Genomic DNA, 12,656 nt, shown 5'->3' with positions numbered 1-12,656 from the left:
TCCTTCCTCCTCCTTCCCTTTCCCCTGTTCTCTTCCCCTTTACGCACACACTACGATCCCATCAATCCCTCTCACTCTCCCCACGCTTTCCGCCTGTCCTTCCCCTGTTTCACTCCGTCCACTGTGCAGATTCTCCGTATCCACCTATTTATAAGCACGACAAGCAAGCATTACTCCTTAAGTGCTCAGTGACTTCTTCTTTCTTTTTGTTGCTGTTGTTGTTGTTCTTTGCCATGGATAACGATGGCTCTATTACGAAGGGGGCGAGGTCCAACGCCTGGTTGCTCGCCGGAAACTACTTCCTACTCTGCGTCGGCTCACTCTCCTCTTCTCTGCTCTCGCGCTTCTACTTCGTCCACGGAGGCGGAAGCCGGTGGGTGTCCACCTTCGTCCAGTCCGCCGGATTCCCCTTGCTCCTCGTCCCCGTTTACTTCTGCTCGTCCTCTGTTTCCGGCCACCGGCCCTTCTGTGGCTTCAGTTCGCGCCTCCTTTGGCTCGCGCTCGGCCTCGGGCTCCTCCTGGGACTTAATAATCTCCTCTTCTCCTGCGCCTCGTCCTATTTATCGGTCTCCACTTCGTCGCTACTCCTCGCTTCGCAACTGGCCTTCACTCTGCTTCTGTCTGTTGTCCTCGTCCGCCACCCGATCACGTTTTTTAATCTGAATTCGGTGGTTTTGCTCACTGTAAGCTCTGTTCTGCTCGCGCTCAACTCGTCGCACGACTGCCCGCCGGGCGTCGACCGGCGGCACTTCTTTCTGGGACTGGCGGCGGCGCTCGGCGCCGCCGCGCTCTTCGCAGTGTACCTGCCGGTGATGCAGCTGGTCTACCGCGGGCTCAGCGGCGGGTACCGGGAGGTGGTGGAGGTGCAGGTGCTGATGGAGGCGGCGGCGACGGCTCTGGCGGTGGCGGCGATGGCGGCGGACGGCGGCGGCGCTGGCGGGGGAAAGTGGTGGTGGCCGAGGGAGGAAAGGTGGGACCTTGGTGCGGCGGCGTACTGGACCGTGGTGGCGACGACTGTGCTGGCGTGGCAGATGTGCTTCATGGGGACGGCGGGGATGGTGTTCCTCACGTCGTCGGTCAACGGGGGGATCTGCATGACGGCGCTGCTGACGGTCAACGTGGTGGGCGGCGTGGCGGCGTTTGGCGACGAGTTCAGCGGCGGGAAGGCGGTGGCGATGGCGCTCTGCCTCTGGGGGTTCGGGTCTTATCTTTACGGGGAGTGGAAGATGAAGGCGGGCGCAGAGGCGGAAGCGCCGCCGACGGCAATGGAGGAGAAGGAGAAGGTGAAGGCGATGGAGACAAGTGGCGACAGAGACGGTAACGATGGCAACGTGTAAAAAGAACTCTTCCCTTGAAAACAAAAAACAAAAAATAATGCAAATAAGATAATTTTCTTTTTTCAAAAAAAAAAATAAATCCTTATTTTATACATTTCGTGTAAACAAATAACAATTTCTCACAATTATCAATATATACAAACTTTATAAAAAAACACTCTTTCGAGTATCGATCATCATCGAGATCAAATTGGAATTGAATTGGAGAGCTAAAATAGTTTCTATAGAGAATTCACCAATCTCGATCCACATCTTATGTTAATCACTAGTTGACCTTTTGAGTCAACCTCTAGTAAGCTCAAGGTTGGGTTGAGTGGTCCTTAGCTTTTTGTCAACCAATGCGACTCGTTCAAGTATTGCACGAATTCATTCATCTTGAGCGAGACCTCATAAGATGACAAATTCGCGTGGATTTAAATTTCTTCTATCAAGTTAATTATAAATATATACACCACCACTTTTATCCTTAGACTCGTTGATATGAGCTCTCTAGCCCTGGTAAAGCAAAATAAAGGCAAACCCTTCAATTGTGGTAAAAAAAAAAACAAATAATTATCTTAGTGGCACTCTTTTGCTGACGTATGTTGGCGTGTCGGACATGAAGCATTACTTGAGAATCGCTGATTACTTAAATCAAATAAGATTTTGGTCTCTAAATTTGGTGGAAAGCAAAATAATCAGGCAAGACCCCCAACCAAATGTGCACACCCTAAAAGTGTTTTACACACTCTTAAAGAGGATAAATTATGGAAAGTGTTTGTCTTAATGTAGCAGTCCTTTTGCATGGGAGAGATCAAGTACCCAGTGAGACATTTTGCACCAATTGAGAATTGACCTCAAGATCCATTGTGGTAAACACTATAAGTACCAACTGTGTCAATCCGCAGGGGCAAAGGCAAGCCCTTCATGCTTTGCCCGCCAATGACTTGTGTGACACTCATCATATATTTCTTCTTCTTAGCCTATATTTGATTTCCAATTCAATAATTTAGCCTCCAATTATAATTCACAACTAATAGTTTGATGATTCAGAATCACTAGTTAGGCTATATATTGAGAATCGATAATTCAAAAATAATTACACTTCAAATTCACGAAAATTTTTTTAAAAAAGATAAATTTATAAAAATATAAAATATAAAAAAGAACTACTACTCTAAGTATCCCCTCAAGTATAAGAGAATTAAAATTCACGTAGTTCACTTGCTTTTTTACATTTGTTATCTTAGGAAATGATATTATTCACTTTTGTTTCCTATTCTTGTAATATTAATTCCTTCTATATGAAAGTCTTTTATCTTATCATCTAAAAGTTGCATTCTTTTTTTTTATAGCTCTTGCACAATCATCAAGTAATGTTTGTGCTTTTAAAAAATTAAGAGACAAAGTAGATCATTATTCATCCGATATATTATCTCCAGAATTAAACGTCTATTCTCCAACAACAATTAACACTAGACAAGGTAAAATTTCTTTTGCTATCGCAGAGAGGATGAGAAAATTTTGAGTCTTCTGCAATCACCATCATAGAGTATCAAAAATCAAACTCACTATCTATCTGTTTCACTAAAATAAAAAAAATTATAAAATAATTTTCAAATTTCTATATGAAACTTAAGAATCCTTTGTTTCTTCTATGCTTTAATAAAAATTATACTTTTATAAATTTTAAATTACTATTACTATTAAAATATTATTTCAGATATATTTGTCTATAATTTATATTTTAAATATTATATAATTTTATTGTAGTATTTTATATAATATCAGTAGGATCAAAAAATCTTTAAATAAAATTAAAAGATCATAAAACATAATTAATATTTTATGTAAAATATCTAATTAAACTGATATAAAGCAAATACAATTATATAAACATTAAAAATATAATTAATTTTTTTTATTTTATTTTCATTGCTAATACGCATTAGATAAAAATTTATTCATAATATATTCATTTAAAATTAAAATTATACTATAAAAATTTATCATAACTAAATGAGAAGTCGGATAATAAATATTAAAAAATTATTTAATTGTATCATTAAATACTTTTAAATTTTCATAAATACTAATACATATATTTTAATGGTATGAAAATAAATATACATTAATATTATTAATATTTTATGCATAATAATAATAATATATAATTCTTTATATTAAAATGAATCTTATTATAATTGATATATTGAATTTCATATGTTGGTACATCACATAAAAAAATTTAAGTATTACTATTAATTTTTTAAAATATATTTAGTATTAAAACTAACATTATCAAATAATATTAAAAATATTTTAAAAATTAATTCATATTCTTCTTAAATTAAATATCAATAATTAAGAAATACTATCAACATTATGTGCTTCATCGATATGCTAATAAATATTTTTAAATATCATAAGTTATTAATCCAATACAAGTTACACTCATTATGTAAGTTTGTTAATAACTTCAAATATCAAAACATAAAAAAATATTATTAAATTTATTAAAGTTTCATTAAATCTTATTTTCCTTCCTTAAATTTTTTATTGTATAAATATATAGTTCGGAGAAGTTTTATTATTTAATTTAATTAAGTGATTCATAAAAACAAATTTAATTTTCATTTATTATTAATTTATTTATTATATAAATAAATATAGTTCAGAGAACACATTTACTAGATGAATTAAGTGATTCTTGATAAAAATCTTAAAATATGCATCTAAAACTCAAAACTAAAAGAAAAAATTCTTTAAAACCAAATTTAACTCTCTTAATTTATTATCAGAATATTTCAAATAAATTTGAATCGATACCTCAATTTAATTTGAGAATGTTTGACTTCAAATTTCATTGAGTGTTTTATTTTGACAAGTTGAAAAAATAAGAAATCAATTGACTATTTATAGAGTTTAAAGAATAACGAATATTAAATCATAGTTGTTGATAAAAAATAATCAAATAATCTCAACCGTTTAAAAATAAAATAAATAAATAACCTTTTAACAGTCAAAATTGGTGATTTCAATGTTCAACTCCAAAAAAAACTTAACCATCTATTAATTTGGGGCCGGAATTGTAACCAACGCAACCCTGACTAGTCAGTTACAGTTCTGACCCATTTAACTGCCCGTTGACCAAGTTACAGATCCAGACCGAGTCCGGTTCAAATCTAGACCAAGTCGAGCCTACCTCCATCTAAAAACGATCCAACAAATAATCTTTGAAAACTATCACGATACTTTAATGAAGAACTTCAATAGGGGAATCTATCTATATATATCTAAATAAAATCTAGACCATATCAAATACTGTAATCTTTCTGTTTAGCATATTTGATTTGGGGGATTTGGAACCTAATTATAATATTATAACACCCAATCAATCTCAAAAGATCAGATTGGCTTCTAAATCTCTTCAGTTAGTGAGCTTTATCCCCTGCTCATGTCATGAATGAAACAGATAACAGTGTGAAATTTCTGAAAAATATTAAATTCTATTATTGCTATAATTATTAGATGGTGGTGGTTGTTTGCTTTGTTTGATATTGAGCTCTTTATTCATCTTCTCTCCCATGTTTTTTTTTTCAAGTGCCACAAGTGGTTCCACTTCAAGTCCATTTGATTTGTAGATATCAATCAGGTTCACTTTTTTTGGATTCTTGCTCAGATAGGCATTGACCTATATTCTATGTTGTTGTTTTTTTAAATAAAAATATAAAATAAAATAAAATTCATGTTAAAGAGGAGAGATAAAAGCTAAATATTATAAATAATATAGCTTTGTGTAGAGTTCATGATGTTCATAGGACCTTAATATAAATAATTAAAATTGTATATATTTAAATAAATTAAAGTTAAAATTGGTGGAATGATATTGTGAGTGGCATTGCTAAAAGCAAGCAATAGCTGCTAGAGATGTGGAAAAACCTGAATGGAATATGTGAGAAAGCATTACTAGTCCACATCACATTTGGGGTCTCATGTGATGGATGAGAATCCAAATTTGGAGATATTGTAATTTTAAAAAAGTTTATATTTTCCAATTTCCTAAAAAAATAAGGAAAAAAAGAGATGGAAGTCATTTTATTCAATCATGCTCTAGGTGAGTCACATTTATAGCGACTTAGTAATATCGACTCTTTACGACAAATGAAGAGTTATATACTACTATCGAAAGCCGAATTTAATACCCAATTTAACATAATTTGAGTCTCCTAATTAAGCCTATATCCAAACTCATTCTATAATATCTCTTTAGAATGTTACAAAAATAATATGAGAAACTCACTGAATGTATAGATTGCATAAATTAAACTGAGCAAAGAAATTAAGTTTTAAGGGAAAAGAAAAGGAGAGAAATTAAGTAAGGCAAAAAAGAGAAATCAACATTAATTAGATTTGGGATATACATGAATGGCATTGTCAAAAGGTCAACTATTTGGGTGCTAATCAAAGCTATCGATCCTTGTCAACTTTCAAGTGCTCTCAACTTAATTAATGAAAGATATGGGAGGAAAGCAATTAAATGGGAATCCCCTTTTTATCTCTTCGAATGAAAGAAAAGAGGATTCATTTTGTTCTTTTCTTGTCGTTGAGCAGGAAAAAAAAAAGAATTCAATTTCCTAACTCTCAATGAGATTTATTTTGTCAACGTTGACTTCCCATCTCATGCCATGCCTATCCTCACAGCTCTTGAACACTCGGCATATATAGCAACAAACAATACCCAAGTTTGCAAATGATGTTTGTCTTATCCCTTTAGTAACCAGTTCTATGATAGAACAAAGTTTGGGGTCTAAGTTGTTGTCTCTGAGCTATTTAAAACTATTTAAATTCTTTCTGAAGAATAAGTTTCTTGTGATCTATTGAATCTATTCTGACTCTTTTGTGTAACCAGTTCTAGTTTTTGTGTACAATCTACAACCTGATGCTAGAATCAATTTAAGCATGAGCAGCAAGGATAATGTTGAAGCTGTAAAGAATAGGTTGAGAGAGTACCTGGAAGAAGTAGCAATTTCCAGTGTGCCTCTAGAACTTGGCCAGGTCAGATTCTGCTAAATGACCTTCAAATTTGCATCCAACAAGATGTCATTGCAGTTTAAACTCAAACAAGAGAACTGATCTAGAGATTGATTCCCCGTTCAATCAGGTCGACGTTTGGTTCGACCAAACTATCGAAACTAGGATTCAGGTCCAACCTACTGATTGAAGTTATCTGCAAGCAGGTCATTGCATCAGTTCAAAGGGATCCACATTAGGAAAACACAAGAGGAACTGCCATTAGGGGTTCTTTTTAATCATAGCAGAACACTCACAAGAACAAAAGATTGCACAAAGAGAATTCTCAAAGTAGCAAATGGAGATAGGGCCAAGGAACAAAGGAGAAAAGAATATCCAAAAGTCGTTCGATACAAAACATCTTTTGCAGTAATCTAATGTACAGTTATCACTACTTCTCTAGCACATTGATTATGGATGATTGATTGGCAGGATACTAATAAATTTACCAACTAGAACAATTCAAAGTTGAGATAAGAACAATTACTTGGTTTACACTTGCTGCTTGGATTGGCACCAATGATAAGAAGAATCACTTTTACTGCAAAAGAATGGTATTAGTTCCCTTCAGTTCAGAAAGATAAACAGAGCCAATATCTATCCATTTAACAAGCATTAGAATTCATATCTAAACCATCATCTGTTGTGCTGTTGTATCTACATCGATTGTTACAATTGGGATTACCGGTCTTCGTCTCCCATGCAGGGTGGTGATCTTGCCAAAGATGAAGTAGATGCTGAGGTAGATGTTGCCCCTGGAACTTATCACTTTTGGATTAGAGAACCAGCTAGGATGAACACCTGAGCTTGGCCATAAGTCAATTGTCAAAGTAGTATCATCTTTTTTATACGCATCTTTTTCTTGTGTTTCGGTTACAAGTTCTCAAATGCCTTCTTTGTATTTGATGCAGGTGTAGTCCATCTATAAGTCCAGAACTTTGGCTTCCATTATCATCATTACTCCTGAAAGTTGGACCAACTTTTTTACTCCTGGTTGATGCTTCATCAGTCATCTGAAATTCAATCTGACTTCTTTTTGCTTTGATGATTTTTATAAAATTTCCTCAAACCAATGCAAAGAAAATACTCCAACCACCACAGAACAATGAGAAACGAATGATACTATTATTTGATGGTTGCTGCTCCATCAGCAGTTCCAACTGATCCATGTTCATCAACTTGGTACTTGTCATGTTGGTCTAATCTTGAAATTCTCTCAGCCTGCATCTCTACTTGGATTTCTGACCATACTACACCATGCTGTCCCTGTCACAACCTGGAGAGAACAATCTCATCTGGAGGTAGAATTCATAAGAAACCTTCAATGTCAAATAGCTTATCACCTTCAACTTTTTGAACGTTCAATGGGAAATAGCTAAATGGCATTTCCCCCTTAAAGATGTATTCTTTCTGCTGGTAAGAAACTTGGTAAGCAACAGATGGAATACTAAGGCAGTTCTAAACCAAAAAATTCAACTATTAACAGTATTCAGAGAAATCATCTCAGGATTTGGAAGAATGCAGTCTAGCTAGGCAAGACTGGAAGATAATATTCAGGTACTTCCATTATCCCATTGAAAGACCTTACACTTACTTCATCTCCCAATTCAGTCGACTATAACAATATGATAGTTGGTTATAGGAGCTAATATTTCAACCATGGTGTGGGTGGTCCATTTGGAGAGCAAAGTTTGTGATCACTCTTCTAAGAATAGTGCAGCATGTTCCAGCAGCTGATAATACAAATCAGATTATGCATAATCATAGAAATGGGATTCTTTCTATTGCTTACTATATAGAAGTATTGTCATACTGATCTACTTCGATGATTTTAGCACTTAAAACGTTTGAACATTCAGCTGATGCAACATAAGCAGCATAAACCAAGGGAGATTCTCAATAGATACAATCCTCCCAAAAAATATACAGAAATGAAACTGATCACAATCCCAAGGCAAGATTCGTGCACTCCAACAACTAATTAATAATAACTTGAAACAACAACTGAGCAAGAAAGCAGGCATTGTAGGAAGGCAAGCTTGTAGCAACAACTGCTCTTCATCTTATCAGTATTCAAGTTACTTTCTGTTTTACTATTCCCTCTTTGTTTACAGAAGAAATTTTCAAACCCATAGCTTGATGGTCTCTTCTTCATCATCTGTGTTCTCCAAAACTGAATACTATTTTCTTCTTCTGCATTGAAAAAATTTCAGGTAAAATAAATTGAACAAGTAATGGAGACCTCATGTCATTTTGGTATAGCATCTGACTTTAGGAAATTTTTGTAGAGCACAAGAAACCTGAGAATGTAGTTAAAAGGGTTGAACACTGTAAAAGTACAAGCAAGAAAATTATTGTAGTCTTGAGCAAAAATATTGATTTCCTTTTTATTCAAACTAGAGAACAGAAGTACAACTGCATAATGGATATTGAAGATTATCCTATGCAAAGCAAATGTAGCTTGATATAGAGCTAATAGCCTCATCTCTTCCATGTCTTTTGTTCTCGCAACTTCATGAGCAGCCTTATAAACAAGGGAACTCACAGGGGTTTTCTCCATCTTCAACATCTTTTACAATTTGGAATGACATCTTTGTTTCTTTGATCTTTGCAAACCTTCCCCTTACTCTGGGTTGATTGTCGGCAAGAGCCTTCCTGCAAGCATACTGCCAAACCCAAAAAAGTTTATTACTTTATGAAATTTATCGAAAAACAAGTGTTAGTTGTATTATCTAGACAACACGTGTTTTAATGATAACAGTATCACGGTTCTACCTACAAAGTGGATGTTTGTGAATAAGTGCTAGATCTGATGAATATGAGCCACACAGTATGCGTGTTTAAATCTTCAGTTTTTTTTCTAGAAAATTTTGTCCTTAGATCATGAGGTTTCTTTCTCAGTTTAAGGAGTTGCCCTTTTGTTGTGCAAACTGCTATGCAGTTTAAAAATTACGATGGAAGATACTAATCCTTTTTCATTCTGATTAGCCAAGTTCATGTCATCTTGCAGAAAGAAAAAGTAAAGGTGCAAACCTTGATCTTCCTTCCAAAATTTCTCCTACTCTTCTTCTCCCTATATCTGGAAAGTTTTTGTCGTCGCTGTTCTGTCTTGTTATCACTAATGGCTAGGAGCTTCTTAAATGAAGAAGATACAGTGGCTGTATTTCTCATGTTTGTGTTTTTATTGCCAAGATTCTGCCAAAAAAAAGAGTAAATGATGTTACGAATTCATAATATTCTTTCTTGATGGAAATCTAATTTATGGAAATTTTCACTGACTAATCAATGAGAATTTTAAAATTTTGAAGTCACTTTACGGAACAACCTTGTTGTAGAGATTGTTTAGGACATGGGAAAATGTAAAATTAGAAACAAGTTTTCATTGGCTATTATACCTCAACAATATCTATAGAAGGATAAATCAATTTCTATATAGAAAAGTGTAGACCAAAAAATCAATAAAAGACATAAAATACAAATAATATCTAATTGTAACTTTACGTAGAGCGGTAGAGGGGATAGGTTACAAAAGAGGAAACTAAATGAATGATTAGGAGACTAAAAGTTTATTTATACCTGGATATCTCCATCACTGTGTGTCCTCCTCAGACCAAGCACAACTTCAAAGTCCAATCCTTGGAAATCGAGAAAGTCTGGTCCCATAGTGCAACTAGGGATCCATTCCACTGAGCTTAAGCACTCAGAACTGATGCTTTTCTGAATTGACCTTTCCGCAGAGATACATTTTTCGAGAGGTGAAACTTCAACCATCTGGGCTGGAGGAATCTTCGCAACTAGAAGTTCAGAAATCGTATCTTCAATTTCAGACTTCTCCAAAACATCCTCCTTAAACTCATAGTATATGCCACTCATGAACTTTTTGAATGACTTTATATCTGCAGAATTAACACTTTTCTGAATTGATGTTTCTGCAGAGTTAGCTTTTTCTAATGTTGAAAGTTCACCCACTTGGACTGGAGGAATCTTCACATCTAGGAGTTCAGAAATTGTATCTTCAATCTCAGAGTCGTTCAGAAGGTCCTTGCAGTCATAGTATATGTCACTCAGATAATGATTTTGAATGGACTTTATATCTGCAGCCTTGATTGTTTCTGTGATGACATCTCTGCTTGATATAATAGACATCGCAAAGGTCACAGGGTCTAGCACAAGATCTTCTAAGATGGGTTCTGGTGCTTTGAAAAGATCTCCTTCTCCTCCCATGTCATATTCTGAAACTGTGGGAACTTGTACAATGTTGGTCTATGACAAAAATCAACAAGTTATGAGAAATAATTCAGTATCATAAGCCAAAGACATGTTGGAGGAGCATTTTCAGTGAAAGTCAGCAGTTCATTGCATCGTAGCAGAAAATTATGATCTTCAGTAAATTTGCTATTGATCTGATGCTTGAATTTTTAATACAAGTAAAAACTGTATAACAAAAAGGTCAGAAATAATAAAACAGAGGAACAAATGTAGATTCTTCTTCCTCACTGAGACAGACACAACCATTACATATCTCTATTTTTTCTTCATTTCTCATTTCATAGGCATCATCGGAAAACTAAACATTACCAACAATTCGACAGTTGAAAATTCAATTTTTTTTTTCTTTTTGCTTAAAATCTTACATAAACTGTACTGTTCAGTTTTTGTCAAAAAAAAAAAAAAAGATTCAGTTCCATGGATACAAAAGATTTAGTTTTTTCTAGCATTGAGCTTTTGTCAAATTTCACCAAGAAATACACAGTCTTCAATCTTAACCTACTCAAATCTCAACAACAGAATCCAAAAACAGGATCAGTAATTTCCTAATGAATAAAAAACTTCAATTCCTTTGTTACCACACGGTTTTTGTCCAATTTCGCCAAATACACTCTTAGATTGTAATCTTCTCACAACTTAACAATCTCACCTTTGCTAGTTTTTCCGGAGGACAAAGGCAACTTCAAACTCTAACCAACAAATAGGGAGTTCTGAAATCAAAGTTTCTACAGTATTTCGTATCTCATTTTCCTATCCCATCCGAATCTATCCAAGACCTAATACACCACCAAATTTCGCCGGAGCCATTCATGGAAAAGGGAAATGGACAACGATTTAAACAGGGATCAAACTTACCAAGTCGATCCAATCATCCTCGACCCCGAGATCGAATCGGGAGATGAATCCCTCGTCGGAGATGGGCAGATCGGAGTAGTGTCCGGTGCCGATGCAGTCGTTGAAGAATCCCTGGGAAAAGGGCGCGGGAAACTGAAGCCCAGCCTCGGCATACATCTCTGATCGGAGCAGCGACCAGCTTCTTTTCGATCGCTTCTTTGACTTCACTGCTCGCCCTTGTTCTTCGAGGAAGTCGAGGGAGGGAACTGCGAAAGTGGCTTTTTAAAGAGGGAGGAACCGCTAAACGACAAATTTCGAATAAATATTTATTTCTTTAGTTCATAAATAAATATTATACTTAATTGATTAAATAAATAAATATATATATATATGTATGTTAATTTTGTAATAAAATTTATTTTTTACGCTTATAAGCTTGATTAGTCTATTTGATTTGACTAATCCATCGACTAAATTACGTACTCAGATTAACATGTTCGTCCAAATTAAACTAATAAGTTCATCCGGTTTAATTAATTGACTCGATGGCCCGATTGATTTGTTCAGATCAATTAGCTTGTTTGGCATGTAGATCTATAGACCGGCTAACTCATTTTGTCCGATCTAAATTGACTAATCTATCTAACCTAATATCATCTAATTGATTGATCGAGTTGGCCAATATAATCCTGGCGAAGCCAGATTGATTTGTTCAGATCAACCAACTGTACTTTCTCGATTTACCTCCTACAGATAACACATTTTGTCCGATCTAAATTGACTAATCTATCTAACGGATCCACCTTTTTGCGGATTGGTCAGACATACCATCTAACATCATTATGATTGATACAGTTATTTTTAAATATACTATTCGATATTATTATCTTTTACTATACGCACCAATCATATGAATCGGATAAGTCTGTGTTATAGCAACTACAATTTTATAATTACTACCGTAGCCATTACTGCTATAATTTTATAACAATTACAATGTAGACTTATCTTCTTTTAGAGAAATGATTAAAAAATCACTATATGACACACTTAAATGCATTTATAACTATGTAATCACTGCATGCAGTGTGTTATGTTGATTTCATGTGTATTTTTTCATGCTGCATATCATTACTCCGTATTCTACGATAGTAACTATGAGAT

The 12,656-nt window shown here is 34.9% G+C and overlaps 2 protein-coding genes across 2 annotated transcripts; one reads left to right on the top strand and one right to left on the bottom strand.

Annotated features, from left to right (window-relative positions):
• The first annotated feature begins 109 nt into the window (after nucleotides 1–109).
• On the top strand, nucleotides 110–1,345 carry LOC141820866 (putative purine permease 4). The gene has a single exon (XM_074708223.1). The coding sequence runs from the start codon at nucleotides 234–236 to the stop codon at nucleotides 1,335–1,337; it is 1,104 nt and encodes a 367-aa protein (XP_074564324.1). The 5' UTR covers nucleotides 110–233; the 3' UTR covers nucleotides 1,338–1,345.
• Nucleotides 1,346–8,751: 7,406 nt separating this feature from the next.
• LOC141820917 (uncharacterized) lies at nucleotides 8,752–11,729 on the bottom strand. The gene is made up of 4 exons (XM_074708282.1): nucleotides 11,514–11,729; nucleotides 9,966–10,652; nucleotides 9,423–9,584; nucleotides 8,752–9,055 (listed from the first exon to the last, which is right to left on the bottom strand). The coding sequence occupies exons 1-4, from the start codon at nucleotides 11,667–11,669 to the stop codon at nucleotides 8,915–8,917; spliced, it is 1,146 nt and encodes a 381-aa protein (XP_074564383.1). The 5' UTR covers nucleotides 11,670–11,729; the 3' UTR covers nucleotides 8,752–8,914.
• Between the last annotated feature and the right edge of the window lie 927 nt (nucleotides 11,730–12,656).

The sequence above is a fragment of the Curcuma longa genome, unplaced genomic scaffold (assembly GCF_044706935.1).
Source record: "Curcuma longa cultivar G26 ecotype Majalengka, Jawa Barat unplaced genomic scaffold, ITB_CL_G26_1.1 utg8573_np1212_1322966_RagTag, whole genome shotgun sequence".
Lineage (NCBI taxonomy): Eukaryota > Viridiplantae > Streptophyta > Magnoliopsida > Zingiberales > Zingiberaceae > Curcuma > Curcuma longa.
The sequence above is the reverse complement of the archived record's forward strand: the minus strand, read 5'-3'. Positions and strand labels throughout refer to the sequence as shown.